General features: G+C 44.7%; 1 protein-coding gene across 1 annotated transcript in view; it reads left to right on the top strand.

Annotated features, from left to right (window-relative positions):
- Window positions 1-25,684, top strand: part of fmn2b (formin 2b) — a 34,336-nt gene extending 8,652 nt beyond the window's left edge. The window contains exons 6-20 of the mRNA XM_056430509.1: window positions 553-605; window positions 1,064-2,001; window positions 2,631-2,775; window positions 4,960-5,047; window positions 5,503-5,564; window positions 7,067-7,158; window positions 7,241-7,370; window positions 8,172-8,318; window positions 8,856-8,915; window positions 9,680-9,800; window positions 10,236-10,328; window positions 11,648-11,699; window positions 20,718-20,867; window positions 22,045-22,126; window positions 22,745-25,684. Of these exons, the coding sequence (XP_056286484.1) occupies window positions 553-605; window positions 1,064-2,001; window positions 2,631-2,775; window positions 4,960-5,047; window positions 5,503-5,564; window positions 7,067-7,158; window positions 7,241-7,370; window positions 8,172-8,318; window positions 8,856-8,915; window positions 9,680-9,800; window positions 10,236-10,328; window positions 11,648-11,699; window positions 20,718-20,867; window positions 22,045-22,126; window positions 22,745-22,771 (2,240 nt within the window). The 3' untranslated portion in view covers window positions 22,772-25,684. The remainder of the gene's footprint in view (window positions 1-552; window positions 606-1,063; window positions 2,002-2,630; window positions 2,776-4,959; window positions 5,048-5,502; window positions 5,565-7,066; window positions 7,159-7,240; window positions 7,371-8,171; window positions 8,319-8,855; window positions 8,916-9,679; window positions 9,801-10,235; window positions 10,329-11,647; window positions 11,700-20,717; window positions 20,868-22,044; window positions 22,127-22,744) is intronic.
- Window positions 25,685-26,939: the final 1,255 nt, after the last annotated feature.

Here is a 26,939-nt window from a genome sequence, read left to right as displayed (position 1 = left end):
TTAGGGCTGTGAAACGATTACAATTTTTAATCAGGTTAATCACAGGTTTCTGTGGATTAATCATGATTAATCACATATATACATTTACAGGGCTCTCAAGACAGGCAAGAGCTCCGAGAAGAGTTGTTGACGGGGGGGTGGGGGGGGGGGGGTGCAAGTGGCTTTTTTTCGTCCCGATGTGCGCGGACACGCCGGCATCCGAGCTCTGCGGCGGGCGAGACGGAGATCGGAGCCGTGTTAACGCGACACGTAGAGACAGAATGACATGCTGCTGGTTCGAGACGACCAACAACAGACGGATTGGAAGCTCATTCTGCGCATGCGTTAAATGCGTTAAAAAAACAAAACTAGTTTATCCTGTAATTTAATTAACTGAGTTAACGCGTTATTTTTCACAGCACTAATATATATATATAAAATATATATATTAATATATATTTATATATATATGTATACATGTATGTATATATATATATATATATATATGAGCCCTGTGTACAGAGTTTAGTTTGTACTACATTGTGCGGCCTGCTGATTTCTCTGTTTCTTCAGAACACCATGCCGCCATCTTGGATTTCACGCAGCAACAGAAGGAGAGCCTCGTGGTCAGTCACTTCATTTTCCTCTAGTTTACTTAAAGGAGATTTTTCCTGTCTTTACTCAAGAGTGTCATCTTTGAATTACATCATTCCTATCGGTCGTGTACTGATTTTATCCCCTGAACATCCGATGAAGAACTTCCCGTTATTCTTTTGGTTGTAAAAATCCCCAATACGAGACGTAACTGAATTCTTAATGTGGGTGCAACGGATACCTCTCGCCCCAAACGGTGCGAAGGAATGAACGACATGAGCAAGAACTCTGTCATCCATCATCTGTCCATCTATATTGAACTCCGCCCCTCTGTGCTCTCAGTTTAGTTGAAAGTGCTTTGACCAGGCAGGCGGAGAAAAGTCTTGAAGTCAACAACTCGAGGACGTATTTATTTAATGACATAAGTCCTTCTTCATTTGCCTTGATGGACATGTTGTACTAAGAGATCTCTTCCTTCTCTTCTCTGCAGGAGGAGCGCGTCCTTCCTTCAACCAAGCTGAAGGAGAAGCACATCAGCGTCATCCTGCAGCTGGAGCAGACCATCGAGGACCTCCAGACTAAGATCACTGAGCTGGAGCAGCAGCCCCTCCCCCTGGACCCCGACGGCCCGAAGCCCGCCCCCTCCACCACGGACCGGGAGTGCGGGGGCGAGGAGGGGCTGCTGAGGGCGGTGTGCGACGCCCACCTGCAGACGGAGGCGGCGACCCCTCCGGGCGGCCTGGAGGCCAAGTCGGTGCAGACGTCGCCCATGGACGGAGGCTCCGCCTTCAGAGGGCCTGAGCCGGGCGGAGCCAACGACTCCCTGCAGGATGGCTCCACGTGTTTGTGTCAGCCTCCACCTCCACCTCCACCTCCTTTACACGGACAGATTGTGGCACCTCCTCCCCCGCCACCTCCTCCCCCGCCACTACCAGGAGGCGAAATGTCCGCTCCTCCGCCTCCACCCCCATTACCCTTTGGTTTAGCAGCTCCTCCACCTCCACCTCCATTACCCTTTGGTTTAGCAGCTCCTCCACCTCCACCCCCATTACCCTTTGGTTTAGCAGCTCCTCCACCTCCACCCCCACCTCCTCCACTTCCAGGTGGCCTTGCTCAACCCCCACCCCCTCCTCCTCTCCCTGGCGGCATTGCTCCACCTCCGCCTCCACCATTACCAGGAATAGGAGGCCCACCTCCTCCACCACCGCCACCTCCAGGCTGCGGGCCTCCTCCACCCCCTCCTCCACCGGGAGTCTTCGGTGTTCCCGCAGCTCTCCCAGGAGCTCTGGGGTCCCTGCCGCCTCCTCTGCCGTTCGGGCTGTACGCTCTGGGTCTGACCCAGGAGAAGCCCGCCAGGAAGGCGGTGGTGGAGCCGCCCAGACCCATGAAGCCCCTCTACTGGACCCGGATCCAGCTGAACACCAAGAAGTAAGGAAGGTGTAGCCCAGAAAGCCTCAAGATGACCGAGAACAGTGTGAGAACATGAGATGCAGAAAGTAGTTCAAAGACACCATCTGATGTAATATGACCTAAAGGACGAGGCTTTTATTATTATATATTATAGTATTAACAATGTTTAAATCTACTGTGGCTCTCAACTCCATGTCCATCGGTGCCGACTGAAGTACTTAGATCTTTAAAAACATCACACACACATATATACATATCTATATAGTTTTACTTTTTTATTTATTTTAGGAAGTCCCTAAAAGAGAGACACATTAGTTGTAACAAGAGTTACTCGGTAAATATTGCATTTCTTGAGCCTCAACTCTGATATCTTATATTTCCTCAATGCTATGTGATGCAGAAGTGATATTTGAATGAATGTATGCGCTAATTTTATGAGCAAACGGTTTTAATCAGCATCGTAGAAACGTTGGACAACGTGTGAAAACATCACGCTTTAACATTTTTCATATTAGAACAATCGTTTTCTTGCTAGAGCTGTTTTCTAAAGGTTCCTCGTGATTTTTGAAAGCCAGAATAATTGTGTAATCATACCTCCTCATGCTGAAACCTTCCCTCCATCCATCGGGCGCTTTTGTGTTTCTCAGGGAGGTTTCTTCTTCGTTGGTGTGGGAGACAATCGAGGAGCCCGACATGGACTTCGAGGAGTTTGTGGAGTTGTTCTCCAAAACAGCCGTGAAGGAGAAGAAGCAGCCGCTCTCGGACACCATCACCAAGTCCAAGGCCAAGCAGGTGTGTGTGTTACATGATGTGTGTGTACAGGTAGTATTGTAGCGCCTGTAAGGTCAACAACAGCAACAACAACAACAACACATTTATATGAATGACCTTCTTAAAACTCAACTTCACGTGTCACGCTGTGTCCGTCGCACTGTGTACGGAGCGTTGTGTACGGAGCGTTGTGTACGGAGCGTTGTGTACGTCGCGTTGTGTACGTCGCGTTGTGTACGTCGCGTTGTGTACGCCGCGCTGTGTACGTCGCGTTGTGTACGTCGCGTGTATACGCCGCTGTGTACGTCGCGCTGTATACGTCGCGCGCTTGTACGTCGCGTGTGTACGCCGCGTGTATGTCGCGCTGTATGTCGCGTACGCGCTGTGTACGCGCGCTGTGTACGCCGCGTTGTACGACGCGTTGTGTACGTCGCACTGTGTACGCCGCGCTGTACGTCGCGCTGTACGCCGTCGCGTTGTATGCCGCTGTACGCCGCTGTATACGTCGCGTTGTGTACGCCGCGCTGTTACGTCGCGCTGTATACGTCGCGTGTGTACGTCGCGTTGTACGTCGCGCTGTACGTCGCGTTATACGTCGCCTGTACGCCGCGCTGTGTACGTCGCGTTGTGTACGTCGCGTTGTGTACGTCGCGCTGTGTACGTCGCGTTGTGTACGCCGCGCTGTGTACGTCGCGTTGTGTACGTCGCGTTGTGTACGTCGCGCTGTGTACATCACGTTGTATGTACGCCGCGCTGTATACGCCGCGCTGTACGTCGCACTGTGTACGCCGTTGTGTACGTCGCGTTGTGTACGCCGCTGTATACGTGTACGCGCTGTACGCGTCGCGCTGTGTACGTCGCGTTGTGTACGTCGCGCTGTGTACGTCGCGTTGTGTACGTCGCGTTGTGTACGTCGCGCTGTGTACGTCGCGTTGTGTACGTCGCGTTGTGTACGTCGCGCTGTGTACGTCGCGTTGTGTACGCCGCGCTGTGTACGTCGTGTTGTGTACGTCGCGTTGTGTACGTCGCGCTGTGTACGCCGCACTGTGTACGTCGCGCTGTGTATGCCGCGTTGTGTATGTCGCACTGTGTACATCACGTTGTGTACGTCGCATTGTGTACATCACGTTGTGTACGTCGCGCTGTGTACATCACGTTGTGTACGTCGCGATGTGTACGCTGTGTTGTGTACGTCGCATTGTGTACGTCGCGTTGTGTACGTCGCGTTGTGTACGTCACGTTGTACGCGTCGCGTGTATGCGCGCTGTGTTGTGTACGCGCTGTGTACGCCGCTGTGTACGTCGCGCTGTGTACGTCGCGTTGTGTACGTCGCGCTGTATCGCGCTGTGTACGTCGCGCTGTACGTCGCGCTGTGTACATCGCGTTGTATGCGTCGCGTTGTACGCCGCGCTGTACGCGCTGTGTACGTCGCGCTGTGTACGTCGCGCTGTGTACGTCGCGCTGTGTACATCACGTTGTGTACGTCGCGTTGTGTACGTCGCGTTGTGTACGTCGCGCTGTGTACGTCGCGCTGTGTTTGTGTACGTCGCGTTGTGTACGTCGCGTTGTGTACGTCGCGCTGTGTACGTCGCGCTGTGTACGTCGCGCTGTGTACGTCGCGCTGTGTACGTCGCGCTGTGTACATCACGTTGTGTACGTCGCGTTGTGTACATCACGTTGTGTACGTCGCGCTGTGTACGTCGCGTTGTGTACGTCGCACTGTGTACGCCGCGCTGTGTACGTCGCGCTGTGTACGTCGCGCTGTGTACATCACGTTGTGTACGTCGCGTTGTGTACGTCGCGTTGTGTACGTCGCGCTGTGTACGCCGCGCTGTGTACGCCGCGCTGTGTACGCCGTGCTGTGTACATCGCGTTGTGTACGTCGCGTTGTTTACTTCGCGTTGTTTACGTCGCGTTGTTTACGTCGCGTTGTTTACATCAATTTATTTTATATAGCCCAACATCACAAATTATAAATTTGCCGTAAAGGATTTTACAATCTGTACACAATGTGTGTAATGTAACTTTCAGTCATTTCACCACGCTTTCATGGATTATGTACATTATTCATCCTTTAGAGCCATATGTATTTGTCTTAAAGTCACAGCACAATCGTTTGTACCATATTAGTGAAAATATAGAATTACAAAATGCACATTCAGGTCAAAGCTGCAGCACGTCTGAGCTTCATATCTCTGTGTTTAGGTCGTGAAGCTCCTGAACAACAAACGCTCTCAGGCGGTGGGAATCCTCATGTCCTCGCTGCATCTTGACATGAAAGATATCCAGCATGGTGAGTTCATCCCCTTGGTAATGGCTTGATATTCAATATACATTCCTCATCAAATACCACCACGTAGATAGCTGTATACCACACAGGGTACCTAGGGGGAAATATTCATCTAACCAATTAGTCTCATATTACACTGTCGAAGGGGAGATGAATGTGCCCAAAGGATGAGAAAGCTCTATCATACTATAATGTACCTACCTACAGTATATATATGTATATTAAGTGGATGGTTATTTGTCTAGTTATGTCTGACCTCGAATAAACCTGACAAGAAAAGCATTGAAGGCAAAGATATGCTGTCTGTTACTTTTAACCAACACCGGTGCAGGTGTGTGTCTGCTGACTGTAAGGACATTTGGGCCACGTACTAGCCGACACTAGAACCATGGCACCCTAAAACACTGCAGGATCCTCGACTGCTCAACAGACTTGTGACATCTCTTCTCTGTCCTCAGCCATCCTGAACTTGGACAACACCGTGGTGGACCTGGAGACCCTGCAGGCCCTGTACGAAAATGTGAGCAGCACCCACTCTACACTACAGGTGTCAAACACAAGGCCCACGGGACAAATCCGGCCCGCCACATCATTTTATGTGGCCCCTGACGGCTTGAAAGACATGTGATCCCCTTTTCTTAAAGAAATTGAAGAAAAATGTTGTGTTTTTATTTTGAAAGTTTCAAATTAAATGGATTTATTTTTTAATATTAGAGACATTTTCTTATGTACAATATTTCTCCACTCAAATAAACAATAATCAAATGCAAATAGAGAGTTATTTAACAATATGTTCGAGGAGTTTATAACGTGTTTCCGGCCCTTTGAGAGGGCGGCCATGATGCTGATGTGGCCCACGATGAACATGAGTTTGACACCTCTGCTCTGCGCCGTCTGACTACGATGGGGTCTGACCACTTGTCGGTTAAGGAGGTCCGGGGGGTCGAGTCCTTGTTGTACACTTTTCGGAGCTAGTCTTTCCTACAGGTAGCACATTCCTGATTGTATGCTGACCCTCGTATGATTAATGCTGATGAACACGTCTGGTGGAAGGTTAGTAGGTTAGAAGAGCCGACTGTGGGTCAGTGGTTAGCAGGTCTGTCTTTCAATCAGGGGGTTAGTGGTTCAATCTCTGCCCTAGTCAATGAGTCCTTGAGCAAGACACTTAACCCTGATAAATGTAACATGATTGTAAGTCGCTTCGGATAAAGGCGTCTATTGGAGCTATTTAATTTGACATTTGTATTTAGGTTTTATTGTAAAGTAAAATTTATTATTTATTGCTTATTTAGGTTATATTTATTTTTGATATGTTAGTTGTTTCTTATGATAGTTGTAGTTTAGTTTAATATATTTAGTTTTAGATTCACTGATTGGGTAACACTGGGCACCTGTGGTTATATGTAGAGGTGGGTAGGCACAGGACCAGCATGCACCAGGGTGGCCAATGGTTTTTTACCACAGCACGGAGAGGACGTGTCAACATTTTGTTTGTTCTTTTTTGTTGGTTTAAGAAATAATCTATCAGAATAATAACAGGTGGAAATGGACATTACCTTTTTTTGCATGCGTCAACACCGAAACCCACGGTGCATCAGTTGCGGTTTGATTTATAGTTTTGTTTGATTTCGTACGACAAATGGCCACTACAGCGTCATTGAAATGTAATCTGATGTTAATGGTTTCAACTCAGAGGTTTTCTCAATAGGATGGCAGCTTTCTTATATAGTGTTTTTTAGATTGAATTACAATGATCCGGTTTTTGTATGTTGTTATGCACAATGCCGATATGAATTGTATCCACATTTTAATACGGTGTCATAACTACAAAACTAGAAGTCAATTTAATTTTCAACTTCCAACTTCTTGGACACATATTCCTGATTCAGTATGGTTTTCACATACCTTTAAAGTCCATCGCAAGTATTTTGACTAAAATACGTCCAAGTGATGCTGTCAGAGACACTTTCCACTGTCACGGTTTTGCAATGTGAACGGCGGTCTCTCGTGTCTCTCCCTCAGAGGGCGCAACAGGAGGAGCTGGACAAGATTGAAAAGCACATCAAGGCCTCCAAGGACAAGGATAACTCCAAACCTCTGGACAAGCCAGAGCAGTGAGTGAGAGAATAACAGAATGAGTGGAGAGAGGGCGGAGCACGTTTTGGATCCAAGCCGGTGTTTCCTCTTGTGTTGCAGCTTTCTCCACCAGCTCTCCCTGATCCCCAACTTCTCCGGCAGAGTCTTCTGCATCCTCTTCCAGTCCAGCTTCTCTGAGTGCATGTCGTCCATCACGAAGAAGCTGGACACGCTGCAGAAGGTTTGCAAGGTGAGACGATACAGACAGACACTCGAGAGCCGCGGGAGGAGAACATCCATTACATGCGGGAGCTATTCTCTTGATAAACAACGGTGTATCACGTTTAGTCACGTTGTTTACGCCACGTTGTTTACGTCACGTTGTTTAGTCACGTTGTTTAGTCACGTTGTTTAGTCACGTTGTTTACGTCACGTTGTTTAGTCACGTTGTTTACGCCACGTTGTTTAGTCACGTTGTTTAGTCACGTTGTTTACGCCACGTTGTTTAGTCATGTTGTTTAGTCACGTTGTTTAGTCACGTTGTTTACGTCACGTAGTTTAGTCACGTTGTTTAGTCACATTGTTTAGTCACGTTGTTTAGTCACGTTGTTTAGTCACGTTGTTTACGCCACGTTGTTTAGTCACGTTGTTTAGTCACGTTGTTTAGTCACATTGTTTAGTCACGTTGTTTACGTCACGTAGTTTAGTCACGTTGTTTAGTCACATTGTTTAGTCACGTTGTTTAGTCACGTTGTTTAGTCACGTTGTTTACGCCACGTTGTTTAGTCACGTTGTTTAGTCACGTTGTTTAGTCACATTGTTTAGTCACGTTGTTTAGTCACGTTGTTTAGTCACGTTGTTTAGTCACGTTGTTTACGTCACGTTGTTTAGTCACGTTGTTTAGTCACGTTGTTTACGTCTCGTTGTTTACGTCACGTTGTTTACGTCACGTGGAGAACATCCGTTCCGTGCGTTATTTTCTCGATAAACAGCGGCGTATCATCCGCAAAGTGGCAGCGTGATACCGATCCACAGCCCGTTATCTCCGCAGGCGTTGCAGGACAGTCCCACGGTGAAGCGGGTTCTCGGCCTGATTCTGGCTTTCGGGAACTTCATGAACGGCGGCAATCGAACCCGAGGCCAAGCGGATGGCTTCACCCTCGACATCCTGCCCAAGCTCAAAGATGTCAAGAGCAGCGTGAGTAACGACGGGAACAAACGGAAACGTTAAGAACAATTCTGTAATTGCTCTTTATAAAAGAAGAAGATCAATTACTTCATGAATCTCAAACTCAAGATCACCGCTCCAGCTACCTGCCCTCGACTGACTGGTCCATGGTGGACTTGAATGGAATATTGTGTACATACACAATATTGAGTTTATTAGGGCTGTGTATTGGCAATAATCTGCTGGTACCACATGTATCGTGATGAAGGGATTGCAATGCCATGTATTGTTACATATTGCATTATTCATACTTTCGGAAATCGGGCATAGTATAAAAAACAAACCACTTCCTGAGTACAATCCAAGAGAAATATATCGCAGTCTTCTTTAGGTTATTTACTAGCTGCTAATTTAGCTATATACAGTAGACAGAGTGGTACTTATAAGGGTGTATGTCTTTAGTCCACTTGTCTGGACTATGTTTTTAGGTTCTATACAGTGCATGAAGCTGTGGTGGGACAAAGCCACAGTAAACATCAATGTTTCTTTTCTTTCCTCCACATGCAGGACGGCATGAAAAGTCTTCTGGCTTACATCGTGGCCTACTACCTCAGACATTTCGATGAGGTAAGCACTTTAGTCAAATACTTTCTTCCTGTAACAATTCATGTCACAATCTCCTGGTCCCCGTCCCCCCCCCAGCACCAAGGAATGAGAAAATTCAGGGTGGGAGTTTTTCCTGATCCGATGTGAGGTTCTGGGACAGGGATGTCTATATGTACAGATTGTAAAGCACTCTGAGACACATTTATAATTTGTGGAAATGGGCTATACAAATAAACTGAATTGAATTGAATTGGACAATATACTGTATGTGTGTCTCTGCTCTGCCGGTCCCGTCCCTCATCTCCATTGCAGCTGATGAAGGGGAGAGACGTAATCACCCTGATTCCCTACAGCTGAGGCCAATTAGGCCTCTTCCTCTTCCCAATTCGGCACCTGTTCCCTGAGCCACCCCCCTACCCCGCTCCACAGCTGAGCCTAACCACGCCCCAGCCACCACACGCCCACGCTGTCACTCTACCTTTTTTTTGCTGACTCTTATCTTTGTCCAATGCTAATTTTTTGCATATTTCTATCATCTCACATTAGTCTCACAAAGCAAACCCAGGACAACAAACAACATTTACACACCACATTTCATCATATGATTCATAACAAATGTCATTGTTTACTTTGGGTCATCATGAGTCATCATTCTTTACTTATTTAGTGTTTCATGGAGTGTGAGTTGTAAAACAACATTTAAAAAAACAATATCAGACATTTGTCCCAATTGTTTTTGACATGTTATTGTGTCTGTGTGTGTGTGCCTGTCGGCCCATCCCCAGGATGCTGGCAGAGAGACGTGTGTGTACCCTCTCCCTGAGCCTCACGACCTGTTTCAGTCATCACAAATGAAGTTTGAAGACTTTCAGAAAGACCTGAATCGACTCAAGAAAGACCTGAGAGGTAACACACACACACACACAAACACACACAAACACTCACACACATGCACACACACACACAAACACTCACACACAAACACTCACACACATGCACACACACACACACAAACAAACAAACACACACACTCATAGGCACGCACACATGCACTCAAACGCACACATACGCGTGCGCTCAAAGACACACATACTCACGCAAGCACACACGCCCCCTCCACCCCCACCCGCCCCCCATACACACAGTATCTAGCTTACATAGTATCAGCCTCAGTCATTGTGGCTGTTGGTTCACTAATGGCTGCTGAAGGTAGATTACACATCTGGAAGGTTTAAATAAAATAATAATAAATAATATCTCTCTAAGTCTTAAGATATCTCTTGTATTTCATTTAAAATGTGCTGCTCGCTAATCAGTTCCACTTCTGATGTTTTTTCTTAGCGTGTACATCAGAAGTGGAGAAGGTGTGCAAGGTGTCCGACGAGGACAACCTGCAGCCCTTCAAGGACAACATGGACGACTTCCTGGCTCAAGGTGAACACTGAGGGGGTTTACAGTACAGTGTAGTTGTCTCGGAGACCAGCTGAGTTCCTGTGTGTACTGAGTCCCCCCAGATCACACTGTATTCCCTTGAGCTCTAACATACTCTCTGTAGGAAGGGGACGCCCTCATTGGCTCGTGGAGCGTTGCTCTAAAGCCTCGACTTCAGCAACTTAGCAATCGCCATCTGGGATAATGGCCGTTGCCTTGTTGTTGTTTTTTGTAACCCGTGATAGGAAATTAAATTATATTATTACATAGAAGTGACGGACAGTCTCTGTATACATGTATATTGTACATATATAAACATATATATATATATATATGTATATATATGTATATATATATGTATATATACATATATATATGTATATACATGTATTTATACATATGTATATATGCATGTATTTCTATAAATATATATAGACACATATATATATGTATATATATTTATATCTCTATATGTATGTTTATATGTATATATATATATATATACAGGACTGTCTCAGAAAATTAGAATATTGTGATGAAGTTCTTTATTTTCTGTAATGCAATTAAATAAACAAAAATGTCATGCATTCTGGATTCATTACAAATCAACTGAAATATTGCAAGCCTTTTATTCTGATTTATTGCTGATTATGGTTTACAGCTTAAGAAAACTCAAATATCCTATCTCTAAATATTAGAATATCATGAAAAAGTATACTAGTAGGGTATTAAACAAATCACTTGAATTGTCTAATTAACTCGAAACACCTGCAAGGGTTTCCTGAGCCTTGACAAACATTCAGCTGTTATAAATCTTTTTTTTAACTTGGTCTGAGGAAATATAACAATTTTATGAGATAGGATTTTAGAGTTTTCTTAAGCTGTAAGCCATAATCAGCAATATTAAAAGAATAAAAGGCTTGCAATATTTCAGTTGATTTGTAATGAATCCAGAATGCATGACATTTTTGTTTTTTTAATTGCATTACAGAAAATAAAGAACTTTATCACAATATTCTAATTTTCTGAGACAGTCCTGTATATATATATGTATAAATGGTAATAGCAGTGACCTGACGATCACAGTAAGCCCCGCCCTAAAGCATACTCTGCATCACTGGGCAGAACCCGAAGTTGCCGGCTGGTTCTCACAAACATGTTGAAACCCCCGTTAAAGGCTTTTGAATATGCTGCAGTCTCACCTCTCTGGATGCATCGCTGTGTTTCTGTTGCTGCGTGTCGAGCTTAGCATGAAAGTCGTTAAATCTATGCGACCGTCAATCGTCTCTCATGCGTTAACGTCTTGTTTTCTGTTTCCTCAGCTAAAAGTGAGCTGGAGACTCTGGATGCTCAACTCAGCAGCACTCACAATCTGTAAGTCTGATGTGTGTCCCCAGCACTGTGTTACATAATGACATCATCCATGCCGACTCAAAGCTTTGATCATACACATCTTCAGCAACCAGATTAATTAATTAAAAGGAAGCACAAAAAAGGTGCTATACATCAAACAAATCAGGAACAGTGTGTATTTTTATTCAGTCAATCATTGCAATACAACATTATTCTATATAATTCAATTCAATTTAATTCAGTTTATTTGTATAGCCCAATTTCACAAATTACAAATTAGTCTCGGAGTGCTTTACAATCTGTACACATAGACATCCCTGCCCCAAAACCTCACATCGGACCAGGAATAACTCCCAAATAACCCTTCAGGGGGAATAAAAGGGAAGAAACCTTCAGGAGAGCAACAGAGGAGGATCCCTCTCCAGGATGGACAGAACAATAGATGTCATGACATATTTAGAGTTTAAATACATTCAATGAATGTGACAGAGTGTATGAATAGTTCATAGTAGGCATATTCCACGATGGAGACCTCCACGATCCATCAGGCAGATGGCGGTAGAGAGGAGGAGTGGGCGGAGTCTCAACAGTGGGCGGAGTCTCAACAGGACAGCAGGGTTAGTCCTGGGTCAAAATGGGTCTTCGGTGCTCCCCCAAAAAAATTTTTGCCCGCTGTGCGCGCACGGTCTGTATTGCCATATCACTGTAATTAACAGACATCTATGTATCTTTTTTTTTAGGTTTTTTCCCCATAAATAATGGAGGCAATGCTTGAGGAAATCATTTTGCTAAAATAGATCGGCTAATAGATTGACAATCAGAGATGCACCGATCAGGTTTTTGGGTGCTGATCACCGATCACTGAAATCAGTATGCCGATCCGATAATACCGATCACCGATCACGGTGTCGATTGAAGCATTCTATTTATTGTGTAGCATTATTGCCTAGGACTATGAGGAAATACATATATAAAGCACCTCAAACATTAAAGAAATTACAGATTTCTTTAAACATTTAGGACTTTTACTTTGAAAAATGTCCTAATTGATACATTAAAATTGTTTGATTGCTATTGTAGGGGATTTCAGATATGTATGGAACACATCTGCATCATTCATTTCCTGGAACTCTTGGGGAAATCTATATACAGGACTTTTTTTAACATACAAAAGTCTGACTTATTTTTATAAACTCTTCCTTGGTCCAGTAAAAATGTTTTAATGTTAGCATAATTTAAGCTAAATCTCAGAAACGATCTCTAAAGATACAAAATCAGTTCATTGTTTACTTTTATATGTTCGTGTATGATTTGTCGTCATCTTATTTTGAAAAACGGATGTTGTTTCACGTGGTTCTTTCCGCTAACTTTGCAAAACCGGATGTTGTCACTTAAATCCTTCCGCTAACGTTATCAAAACCCTCGCTCGCTCCCGATCGAATGCGTTTACCGTCAGCATCAGTCTATAGGGGCAGACATGTGAGAGTCGGCTGAGTTGACCCAGAGATTCAACTCGGGGGACGGGGACGCCGCTCGGTGGTGAGGATCCCCTCGTGGACCTCTCACTCTGCGGCCCTCGCCGGGCGCATCATCTCAGTTGCGGTGCGCGGCGATTGAAACGTCTGATAGTTCTCGTACATGTTACGTCATCTGATCGGCCAAGTTTAATCAGCCGTTTTGAGAACGCCGATCAAAACCGATAATGGGAATATCGGCCGATATGGATCGGCGCCGATCAGATCGGTGCATCCCTATTGACAATAGTCCAGGTGTATTGGTGCACGTCGGGCTGTTGAGTGACCAGCAGCTGGCCGCTCTGTCCATTCACCTCACAGTTGCGTATTGATCAGACAAGAAGACACGCTTATTAACTCGATTACTAATGATCAAAACAGAACGAGGGTTCGGCTGTAGCCTACTTGAAACATACTATTGAGAACATATTCGCTCGGGATTTGTCATAGGCGCTCGGGAAAACGGCGTAGGCGCGCGCCCAAATGTTCTCTATGCAGGAAAAACCCTGGACAGTGGCATAGTCAGGAGCAGGAATTCCACGACCCAGACCTCGATGATCCATCAGGCAGATATGATCTATGCCGTCTCATAGGGTCCGATGACCCCATGAGACGTGAAGTCAAAAGGACTCCGGGGAGAAAGCAGAGTTAGTAACGTGTGATGGAGAGATGAAAATTCATCCTTAAGGAGAGAAAAAAGAGGAGATAGGTACTCAGTGCATCCTAAAACGTCCCCCGGCAGCTATAAGCCTATAGCAGCATATCAAGGGGCTGGACCAGGTGAACCTGATTCAGCCCTAACTATAAGCTCTGTCAAAGAGGAAAGTCTTAAGTCGACTCTTAAATGAGGTGACTGTGTCTGCCTCCCAGACTGAAGGTGGAAGCTGGTTCCATAGAAGAGGAGCTTGATAACTAAAGGCTCTGGCTCCCATTCTACTTTTTAAGACTCTAGGAACTACAAGTAGTCCCGCATTTAGTGAGCGTAGCTCTCTAGTGGGGCAATATGGTACTACAAGCTCCTTAAGATATGATGGTGCATCACCAATCAAGGCTTTGTAGGTTAAGAGAAGAATTTTAAAAGTGATTCTTGATTTTATGGGTAGCCAGTGCAGAGCAGCTAGTGCAGGAGTGATGTGATCTCTTTTCTTAGTTTTAGTGAGAACACGAGCTGCAGCATTCTGGATCAACTGGAGGACCTAAGAGATTTATTAGAGCAGCCTGATAATAAGGAGTTGCAGTAATCCAGTCTCAAGTAACGAACGTGAACCAATTTGTCTGCATCTTTTTGAGACAAGATGTGCCTGATTTTTGAAATATTACGTAGATGAAAGAATGCAGTCCTTGAGATTTGCTTTACGTGGGAGATAAAGGACAAGTCCCGATCAAAGTTAACGGCAAGATTCTTTACTGTGGTGTTGGATGCCAGGGCAATGACTTCTACATAAACCACACCACCAGATAATTCATCTCTGAGGTGCTCAGGGCCGATTAAAATTACTTCGGTTTTGTCTGAGTTTAACATCAAGAAGTTGCAGGTCATCCATGTTTTTATGTCTTTAAGACATGCTTGAATTTTACCGAGTTGGTTGCTCTCCTCTGGTTTTATCGATAGATATAGTTGAGTATTATCTGCATAACAATGAAAGTTTATGGAGTGTTTCCATTATGGAGTATTGCCCAAAGGAAGCATGTATAAGGTAAATAAAATTGGTCCAAGCACAGAACCTTGTGGAACTCCGTGATTAACGTTGGTGGTTATCGAGGCGTCATCGTTTACAAATATAAATTGTGATCGAACTGATAAATAGGATTTAAACCAAATTAGTGCCGTGCCTGAAATGCCAATCGACTGCTCCAGTCTCTGTAATAGGATGTCATGGTCAATGGTGTCGAATGCAGCACTAAGGTCTAACAAGACCAGGACAGAGAGGAGTCCTTTATCTGCTGCCATTAAGAGGTCATTTGTAATTTTCGCCAGTGCTGTCTCGGTGCTGTGGTGTTTTCTAAATCCTGATTGAAATTTCTCAAATAAACTATTATGATGTAGAAAGTCGCACAACTGATTTGCGACCACTTTCTCAAGGATCTTGGAGAGGAAGGGGAGGTTAGAGATCGGTCTGTAGTTAGCCAACACCTCTGGATCCAGAGTGGGCTTCTTCAGGAGAGGTTTAATAACAGCCACTTTGAAGGAGTGTGGTACGTGGCCTGTTAGCAGAGACACATTGATAATATCTTATAGAGAGCTGCCAATTAAAGGCAAAACGTCTTTAAGCAGCCTCGTCGGGATGGGGTCCAAGAGACAGGTAGACGTGTTTGAAGAAGAAACCGTTGAAGATAATTGGTCACGGTTGATGGGAGAAAAGCCCTCCAAATATACACCAGGGCATACAGCGGTTTCCAAGGCCATTCCACTTGAGGACAGATTGGCACTGGTTAAGGGCAAGAGATTATTAATCTTGTCCCTAATAGTTTGAATCTTTTCATTAAAGAAGTTCATGAAGTCATTACCACTGAGGTCAATAGCAATACTCGGCTCCACAGAGCTGTGACTCTCTGTCAGCCTGGCTACAGTGCTGAAGAGAAACCTGGGGTTGTTCTTATTTTTCTCTATTACTGATGAGTAATAGGCTGCTCTGGCATTACAGAGGGCCTTCTTATAAGTTTTAAGACTATCTCGCCAAACTAAGCGGGATTCTTCCAGATTAGTTGAACGCCATATGCTTTCAAGCTTTCGTGACGTTTGCTTCAGTTTGCGGGTCTGAGGGTTATACCAGGGAGCAAACCTCCTCTTCCTCTCTGTCTTCTTCTTCAGAGGGGCTATCGAGTCCAGTGTCATTCTCAGAGAGCCTGTGGCACTGTCAACAAGATAATCAATCTGGGACGGACTAAAGTTAGACCAGGAGTCCTCTGTTATATTGAGACGTGGTATCGAATCAAATGCAGAAGGAATCGCTTCTTTAAATTTAGCTACAGCACTGTCAGTTAGACATCTGGTGTAGACACTTTTGACTAACGGAGTACACTCCGGTAGTATAAATTTAAAAGTTATGAGGTTGTGGTCTGACAGAAGAGGATTCTGTGGGAAGACCTTCAAATGCTCAATGTCAACGCCATAGGTAAGAACAAGATCAAGCGTGTGGCCAAAGCTGTGAGTGGGTTTCTGTACTCTCTGGCAGAAGCCAATCGAGTCCAACAATGAGATGAATGCAGCACCTAGGCAATCATTATCAACATCCACATGGATATTAAAATCTCCTACAATAATAACTTTATCAGTTTTAACCCTTGTGTTGCCTTAGGTTTATATTTACTAACAGATTTTACCCTTTGAGTACAATATGACGACAGCAATTAAAACCTGCAGAAAATTATTCGAATAAATAATGGTTTCCAATATTAAGTGTGAGGCACTTTATGTTTGTTTGTTGACTACGAAAGAACAATAAACATTGAATGGGGTCAAATTAATCCTAAGGCGGGGGGAGGGTGTAATATTGATTCTGGTCAAAATGACCCTAAGGCAACACAAGGGTTAAGAACCAAACTTGATATAAATTCTGAGAATTCAGATATAAACTCTGAATATGGACCTGGTGGCCGGTACAGAATCACAAATAGAATTGGCTGTAATGTTTTCCAGGTTGGATGTGAAAGACTAAGAACAAGGCTTTCAAATGAGGCGTAGTGTAATTTAGGTTGAGGATTAATTAATAGGCTCGATTCAAAGATGGCTGCTACTCCACCTCTTCGACCGGTGCCTCGAGGAATGTGAGTATTAATATGACTTGGAGGAGTCGATTCATTCAGGCAGACATGTTCTTCATGGCTCAGCCAGGTTTCAGTTAGACAACATAAATCAATTTGATTATCTGATATTAAATCATTTAGTAACACAGCTTTAGATGACAGAGATCTAATATTTAGGAGACCACATTTAATAGTCCTGTTTTGTTGCACTGCTGAAATAATGGTGTTAACTTGAATAAGGTTATTGTGTACGACTCCTCTTCTGCTTTCTTTTGATAGAATTAATTTAAGTTTAAGTGGCCGTGGGACAGACACAGTCTCTATGGAGCTCTGGGAGGGACTGGGTGAGAGGGAACGGAGGCCCCGGGGGAGGGATGTGCTATGGGGGACACTGGGTGACAGGGATGACAGGGGCGTGGGGCTACTCTGTTTCTGCTTTATGACATTAACCCTGCGTTGTCACAGATATGGCTGTCCGTTGATCAACTTGGTTATGTTTGCAGAAACGAGACGCTCCGTCCAACGTGGGATGGATGCCGTCTCTCCTCATCAGATCAGGCTTTCCCCAGAAAGTCTTCCAGTTGTCTACGTAGCCCACATTATTCGCTGGGCACCACCTCGACAGCCAGCGGTTGAAAGACGACATTCGGCTCTACAATTCGTCTGTCTGCAAATTTGGGAGAGGGCCAGAGAAAACGACGGTGTCCGATAATGTCTTGGCATAAGCACACACGGATTCCACATTAATTTTAGTGACTTCCGAGCGGCGGGCTCGGGCGTCATTACCACCGGCGTGTATTACAATCTGACTGTATCTCCGCTTGTCCTTAGCCAGCAGTTTCAAACAAGACTCCACGTTGCCCGCTCTGGCCCCCGGGAGGCACACAACTGTGGTCCGCGGCTTCGCTATTTTCACATTCCTGACTATCGAGCTCCCGATAACCAGGGTGTGTTCCTCAGCGGGTGTGTCGCTGAGCAGGGAAAACCGGTTGGAAACGTGAAGTGGTTGGTGCACAGCGGGCTTCTGTGTAGACTTACTACTCCTGCGAACAGTTACCCACGATCCCGGCTGTTCGGGCACCACCGGGGAACAGCTAGCAGCTGACTGTAGCTCCGCGCCGGCTACGGGAGAGGGCGGGCTAACTAGCATAGCTGTCTGAGCTTCGATAGCGCGGAGCCGTGCATCTTACCCACTTAGACCTGCCTCCAACCTAGCAAATAAACTACACTTGTTGCATGTATCGTTATCATTAAGGGAGGCAGAGGGATAACTATACATGAGACACACTGAGCAAGAGGGAGCGGGAGGGAGAGAAGAAGAAATCATGCTCGCTGCTGAGCTGGCAACCAGAGCTTACCGGAAGAGTGAGATGATGCGTTAATATACAGAACAGAAAGACTGAAAAGGTATAGGTAGAAGCAAAGATGCTTATATATTCCTATCCCACATTATTGTTATAAAATTAGGGCTGTGAAACGATTACAATTTTTAATCGGGTTAATCACAGGTTTTTGTGGATTAATCATGATTAATCACATATTACCGATATTCTCGGTATATTTTGTGAGAACATAGAGATTTATGACAAAAGACGGATATATACATTTATACATTCTTCTATACAATGGTGCTGCAACTCAGCAGTTATTTAGCAGTTTTCTTCCATATGGAACATTAATACATCTTCATCCTAAACAGAATATTTAACCCTCCTGTTACCTTTCGGGTCAATTTGACCCCATTCAATGTTTAATGTCGGTGTTCTTTGGGGTCAATTTGACCCCAGGCTGTTTTTCACTGTGTCAAACATATAAGAAATATCAACTTTTTTATTTATTTAAAGGGCTATTTAGGTAGTCAACAAACAAACATAAAGTACCTCACACTTAAACTTGGGAAGCAATATTAATTCTAATAATTCTCTGGAGGTTTTAATTGCTGGGGTCAAATTGACCCCGAGGGTAAAATATGTTAGTAAATGTAAAGGTAACAGGAGGGTTAAACAGAACATTTGTCTCTTGTTTGTCAACCATTAACTCCACCATGATACAATCTAAAGGCCTCTAGTCTTCCTCTAGCAGCTGCTGAGGCAAACTGACTGTGTGGGTTTTCTTCATGAACTGGGCCGTGATGAAAGGGACGGCGGGGACACCGCTGCAAAGCTGAAACCTCACCGACACGGACAGGTGGACAGATTGACAAGTGACTTTTTTTTTGCTCGGTCCTGATGCGCGCGCACGGAGCTCTGTGGCGCGCGAGACGGAGATCGATAAGTGTTAACGCAATGCGAACAGACAGAAATGACATGCTGCTGTGGAGATACGATCAACAACAGACGTTTAGTTTAATAAAAGAACAAAGACGTGCTCTAGAGAACATGATTTTGCTCATGAATGACTTCTGGAGATTTTTGATGGAAGTGAATCAAGAATACTTCAAAACCCCTTTTTTGGGCAGCACGGTGGCTCAGTGGTTAGCACTGTCGCTTCACAGCAAGAAGGCCCTGGGTTCGAATCCCGGTCGTCCAGGTCCTTTCTGTGTGGAGTTTGCATGTTCTCCTCATCTCTGCGTGGGTTTACTCCGGGTACTCCTGTTTACCCCACCATCATAAAGACATGGACTGCAGCCTCACCCCGGTTCGTATGAATGTTGGTGGTGGTCAGAGGGGCCGTAGGCGCTGATTGGCTGCCACGCTTCCATCAGTCTGCCCCAGGGCAGCTGTGGCTACTGATGTAGCTTACCACCACCGGGATGACTGTGTGTGTGTATGACTACTGGACTCTGTAAAGCGACTTCGGGTGACTTGAGAAGCGCTATATAAAATAAATGATTATTATTTATTATTATTAAATGCTGCCTTTGCTAATTGCAATAAAACGCTCCAGACAGCACCTGTTTTACTTGATGTGGACTTGTGCTGTACGTAAAGAACCAGAAGTGATGATGAAGACCTCCTGACCGCAAGAGGAGGAGCTTCTTTTGTTTGTTGCATTCGGCTGAATAACGTGAAAAAGTCAACAACAACTACAAATACATCTGTGTGAGACTTCTTGGTGGGAATAGGACCGTGGTGGGAACAAAACATGCTTCCAGTTTAATTATCTAGCTGGGAGCCAACACAGACCTCACTGCTGGAGGCCCCGGGGTGTAGTGTTGGGCCCACTGGAGGGGAGGGAGGCTCCACAAGCCAGGACAGACTGTCTGTAAAATGAGAGGTTTGTGAAGGGAATCTGATGCTCCGAAAAACACTACCACGTTTGTCCACAGGGGCGGCCAAAGTCATCACAGAATTCAAATCCCCCATGTTGTCACGTGTGTAGCCACCGAATCGCCGACAACGTTGCAAAGAAACTTTATTCTTCCTAAATCGAGGAATCAAACCAGATAACAGATCTACAACGAGCGAACAGGGATCTGAACGGGAAACACTGGGACGAGAGAAACAGGGTTTACACACAGCGGGACGGTGGTGGGACACGGGAGGAAACAATCAGGGACAGGGCAGACAATCACAGGGACAGGAAGTGAAACAGAGGACACGAGAGACAGGGACTTCAAAATAAAACAGGAAACGAGACACAAAAACTCCAGATCCGATGTAGAAACACAGACGTAAGATGTTTCTTCAATGTGAACTGTTGTGTAAGTACAGTCCACACACATTTTCTCAGTTATTGGACCTTTTCTCATTTTTTCTACTGCTTTTAGCCCCGATGTGGTATGTTTTAGGACGGAAAGTGGATGTGAATAAGTGAAGTTCTGCTGCTTTCCCGTCAGGTTCCTGGAGCTCACGGTGTTCTTCTCCGTGAAGGCCAAGTCGGGAGAAAAAGAGCCTTCGCCCAACACTTTGTTCTGCGTCTGGCACGAGTTCTCCTCTGACTTCAAGGACCAGTGGAAGAAGGAGAACAAAGTCATGCTCAAGGAGAGGTACGGTAACACGCTCGGGAGACTGCGCTTTGATTTATTTCTAAATGCATTGAATGTCAAATGAATGGCTTAACAATCAGCCATCCTTCAGCCCGGGGACCGTCAACGTTACTTAACTTTAACTTTCTTACTTCAGTTACTGCACTTCTGCACATATTTAAACAACACTTCCCCCCCCCCCCCTACACCTAGTTATGAAGTTGTGTTGCCCAAACTCAACTAAAGTTTTTCATGATTCAGTCCTTTGAAGACGAGAGTTTATTTTAAAAAGATGTAACGAGCAGAAAGTGACCGGTCGATTCTTGTTGAAAAACGCACTAAAAAAGAGGAGTAACTTCTAGTAGCATGTCATACACATGAATGAGGGAACGTTGATCCGAAGACCCGAAGACCAGTCGTCTGAAAAACGCCCATTTGTCTGACACTGCGTTACTATTCATTCAATTCAATCCAATTCAGTTTATTTGTATAGCCCAGTCTCACAAATTACAAATTTGCCTCAAAGGGCTTTACAATCTGTACATATAGTAATCCTTGACCTTTGACCTTTGACCTCACAACGGATCAGAAATAACTCCCAAACAACCCTTCACGGGAAAAAAGGGAAGAACCCTTCAGGAGAGCAACAGAGGAGGGTCCCTCTCCAGGATGGACAGAACAATAGATGTCATGTGTACAGAAGGAATCATTACAGAGTTACAACACATTCAATGAGTATGACAGAGTGTATTAATAGTTGGTAGTAGACATGAACCATTATCCAGACCCCCATGATCCATCAGATGGAGGTAGAGAGGAGGAGTGGGCGGGACATCAGCAGCGCCATGGCATCAGACCCAGCCAGGTCCAATGGACCCTATGAGACGTGAAGTCACAAAGACTCCGGAGAGGAAGCAGAGTTAATAATGTGTGATGGAGAGATGAACATTCATCCATAAGGAGAGAGAGAAGAGGAGAGAGGTGCTCAGTGTATCCTAAACGTCCCCAGCAGCCTATCAGGCTATAGCAGCATCTCTATTCTTATGACAGTTGCAAAAACATGATTTCATTAGTCAAAGGTGGACATTTTTTCTAATATTATTTTACCACGCAGAGCTGTTCCAGTACTCTTAATAAAGAAGCCACAAAACCAGCTTCTCTGTATTCATATATTTTGTATTCACATTATGTTGTGCAGGTTAAAAGCAGCAGAAGAGTCGTTCCGACAGGCGAAGGAGAAGGCTACCTACAGCGTCAAACCAAAACACGCCTCTGGCATCGTGAGTTCACCTTTCACCTTGTTCTTGTGATCCTGTGTTCATCTACAGACAGAAGAGTGGGTTCTCTACTGCCTCATGAGGTACTGCTGAGTACTGCCCTCAGTACGACTGACAGGGAAGCTTTAAGTTATATTTGTTTTATTCCTCCTCTTTAGAATTCATAAGCACTAAATAAAGGAGTAATACATTATGTATAACACTTTAAAGTCTTTAATAAGGTATTTGTGAGGTTGGTTTAACAGCCAACATATATAAGAAGGGGAGAATACAAGTACCAGAGGAAGTCATATAAAACCCCACCATACCGCTGGAGAGAAGGGAGGCTCGGCAGAACCAGTACCAGGACTGAGCTGGGTAGACTGGTAGATCCTTCTGTCGTGCAGTGAGAGGTTTACTAAAGAGACCGTGGAGCTCGGGGCGCACTACCGACTTCGTCCACAGGGACCGCCAAAGATAACCCAATATGAAAGTTCCTCATGGTACCTTTAAGTCTCTCAAACAAAAATAATACTTTGAATTCATACAGCGCTGTTCTATGTAACGCTGTTGTTTATGAAGCTTGAACATGTTGATGTCAGGTGTGATGCATTAACCTGACCGTCCTGTGTCCTCCCACAGAAAGCCAAGCTTGGCATGAAGATTTGACTCAGTCGACGTGGAGTGCTTGTTTTTCCTAACTTTGGACACCAGCCGGGGGTCCCCCAAATACAAAGGACAGAAGAGTCAAATGAAGGGACGTAAGTGGAGCTGAGCCTCCACGCTGGACATGTTGTTGTATTGATTTATGTCGTGCTCTGGCAGCTTGATCCCTCACGCTGCTCTCTGGCTGGATGCAGCCTGCGGGGCCACCAGGCCCCAGGAATCAGGTCTGGACCCCTATAGCAGACGTCACCTGGAATAATAAGACTAAAAGAGAAATGTACACAGCAAGAAATGTCTCAGAGCGTTCAACAAAACCCATAAATAGAGTCCAAACGGGCCATATATAATTAAATCTTAAGGATTATGATGTAAAACCATCAACATTCACATCCACAGGTGTGTCTGTGCAGTATAAAGTTCTGTGGACGAGAGCCAGAGCATCAGGAGGACGTAACAGGACCAGAGTTCATCCGCAGTGACACTGGTGGAAGCACAAATATGCACTCAGTGTCACTTTATCACACTCTTCATTGGGGAGACACACGCTTGATGGAGTTAGTTCTGATACATCAACGTCAGCATGCGACGTGACGAGTGGGGCCAGTTGAAAAGAAAAGCTTTATGTTTTTGTTAAATCATTTTTCTTGACTTGTTGGTTCAAGATTAAACTTTTTTCCCCACTTTTTCCCATACAAATCCACTCCGACCGCTTTAATCCAATCTCAAAAGTCCCTTTTAGAGTATTTTTGTTTGATGCTGTAGAATGTTATTCCTAAAATGGCTGTTGGCCTATATCTATTTGGTAAAAATGATTATTCACCATAAACTGATTTAACCCCTGAATGCAATAAACCATCGCAGCACATTGTAGGCACACTAGCACGTCAATGACAAGTCTGACTCATTCTAGGTTGTTGAATTCATCTTCATCCAAAGTCTTAATATTTGGCCCCCATCAGATATCAGCACAATAATAATGTGTTTTTTTTATTCTACACATTCAAAACGATTTTAGAGGATTGTGCAGTTGTGGTAAAGAGTATTTTGTGGGGAGTGTGGCGCATTAGGAGCAAACACACAAAGCCAGCTGGCTCAACACATCATCACTCCCAACCTGCCCAATACCAGCGCTTCAGTACCACGAGTCAGTCGGACGTGCACCGTGTCTTCCCAAAAACAACTCCATTGTTCACAGGAAAACGCAGTTTACATTCAATTTAGTTTATTTTGTATAGCCCATTATCACAAATTATAAACTCCCCTCAGAGGGCTTTACAATCTGTACATAGACATCCCTCACCTGGCCCGCTGCCGTTGAGATTGCAGTGAGACGCGGAGAAAATGTGGAGTGGTGCTCTTCGCAATAAAACCTCTTTGATGGGACGTGTCGAGTCTCGGCCAATCAGCGTTAAGATGTCGACAGCGTTTGGGGGGTTCGGGTTAGCTTGAATGTTAGCCCGCTACATCTGCTGCTGTCACGCTGCACGGTGTAGCGATGCTAACAAAGTACCCGTACGTTAAACACTATATGATTTTGCATATTTTTAGTATCAATACTTCATTAAGAGAGCGTGCGATCAGATCAGGCTTCATCAAACAACGTGGATGTGGTGTGGTGACAAAAAAAGAAAGTCACCTGCACCCCCCCCCCCATGAGTTTGTAGGTCTGATTTAGGCACCCCTGCGATCGTCACACTTGTTCTGTTACAAACTGACCCCGGCCCCCATCAGAGAAGGGAAAAGTTATGTGGCCCCTCAGGAAAAAGTGTGCAGACCCCGGTGTATGACAATATGTACACACTATATTTTCAATATAAACTTCTGTGTTCCGCAGGAAGTGAACCGTTTCTGTTCATTAGTCTTTTTTTCAAAATAAACCAACGTAGGTTTACTTAAGCGGCAAAACTCCTCATTTTGGTTTGGAAAAAGATCGCGGTTTGGGGTCAAAACACGAGCGTTTGTTTTGTTTGATTGGCGTCAGTTAACGACTTAAGTCACGTAACAAAACTATGGTGAAGTAAGTCAACTCATCTTGACTTCGCTCACACGGAACACACACGTCGGTCTCCTGGGTGAAAGTCCTGCGTTGACCCCTCCGACCTCCACTCTCACCTGTATGGAAACATTCTCGCTCTTTAAGCTGACCGCCCATCAGGGGCGTGGCCGGGCGCACATGGCTGCTTTGAGTGTATCAGACGGCGAGGGGCACCGACTGAGCGTTCGTATTTCCCGTGTGGGTCGTCTTCTCTGGATAGGAATCTTAAAATCTCAGCAGCCAATGAGGTGCGAGACTGAGCGGCCCTGTGGACACCCAGTGGTGATGCGCTCGCATTAACAGCTTCAACATGCTCCGTGGAAGAAGTGACCATTGGGCCACCGACGCCTCCTTTTAAAATGCAGCAGCACATCGCCTCACCTCCATATCGGCGCTCTCTACTTGCACACAGCTGGTTTTAATTCCACTTTCTGCTCCTCCCGTCAGACTTTAGTCCCTCAGTAGAAAAAACAAACTCAATATGCATTCGTGCCTGTAAACTCACACGTGTTATTTTAACGTACTGTATGTTTAATGATACGAGATATCATTCCAGATATACTATGGGGAGTGTGTGTGTGTGTGTGTGATTGTTCTCATCAGCTGGTTGCAGTTGAAAGCCATTTAACGACGAGTGTGTATAGTGCATTAAATTACAGCTATTGAACTGTGTTGCCGAACTGTTCCAGTATTGTGAGACACGCTTTGTGTTTCTTTCTTTGATGTCATTTTCTGCTGGCCGGCATGACGCTCTCAACATGGACTTTGAAGCGTGAAGAGTTTCATGTGCAACACATGTTTTACGTATACATGAAGAGGATGCATGGGGTCTGACAGACGTGTATTTTATGTAAAATAAAGAAAGAGAATTCTGCATTCTATGTGGTTTCAAGCTTTATTTCATTGTGATAAGGTCATGTGACGGAAAGGTCGCCGAGCAGGCCGGGAGATAAATGAGGAACAATCCTCTGAAAGGGCAACTTCAGTGTTCAAATGTATGTCCTCCATGTTTTAGTGCCTGCGTTTCTAATAGGGGCAACAGGAAGCAGACGATACGCTTGTTCTGCCACGATGGGCTCGACCGCCTCTTGGAGAGAATAGGAACAGATATTTTTTTAACTTACCTCTTTGCTTTCTGTTTTTACTTGTTGTACTTTGCGCTCGATCAGACACGCCGTCATTTACATTCAATTGAGTTTATTTTGTATTGCCCAATACTACAAATAACAAATGTTCCTCAGAGGGCTTTAGAATCTGTACACATACGACATCCCTGACCTTTGACCTCACATCGGATCAGGAACAATTCCCAAAAAATGTTGACAAAAAACTTTAATGCGTAAAAAAAGGTGAAGAACCCTTCAGGAGAGCAACAGAGGAGGATCCCTCTCCAGGATGGATAGAACAATAGATGTCATGTGACCAGATGAACAGAGTTACAGAGTTACATAAACATTCAATGAATATGACAGAGTATGAATAGTTCGTAGTCGGCATGGACCACAATCCAGAAAGGGGATGGTAGTTCCCACTCGCCATGTCTTCAGGGAACAGACGTTAGCCGGAACAGAAGTTATTGGATGTGAATGACGTGCTACTCTTCCATCCTCTGTCCATGAGTAAGGATGAAAGTTTCTGTAAAATGAAACTTCTTGTAACTCCAGAACCTGGGAATCATCTCATTGTGTAGTTGTCTTCAGTATCAAAGTCATCCTGTAATAATTGCCTGTACATCATTCTGTACAGACAATGCTGATTCAGCATACATAATTATTAATTCTTGATCACCAGTCTCATTTCATTTATCGGTTATTTATTCACAATGTGTTCCCGGGGTTTGCTCTCCGTATTATCTACAGTACGTAAACTTAAATGTATAACCCCTGACGCTCAAAGTCTTGGTATATTTACCCCTGTTAGGAAGAAGAAAAAAATTGCCCATGGATTCTGGATAGATTATGGATTTCTATAATTAATTTCACTGCCTTATAGCTATAAACCACATCTACCTGCTTAGCTCAGTTCACTCCATCGAGGAATATTTGCCTTCTGGACATGTTCAACCGTTACGAGGAAATTTAAACACGAGCTATGAGCCCTGACTTCCTCAACTCTGAGAACGATGAGATGGAAACA

The sequence above is a fragment of the Pseudoliparis swirei genome, chromosome 13, assembly GCF_029220125.1.
Source record: "Pseudoliparis swirei isolate HS2019 ecotype Mariana Trench chromosome 13, NWPU_hadal_v1, whole genome shotgun sequence".
Lineage (NCBI taxonomy): Eukaryota > Metazoa > Chordata > Actinopteri > Perciformes > Liparidae > Pseudoliparis > Pseudoliparis swirei.
Note: the sequence above shows the minus strand (reverse complement) of the source record. Positions and strands in the feature narration are given on the sequence as shown.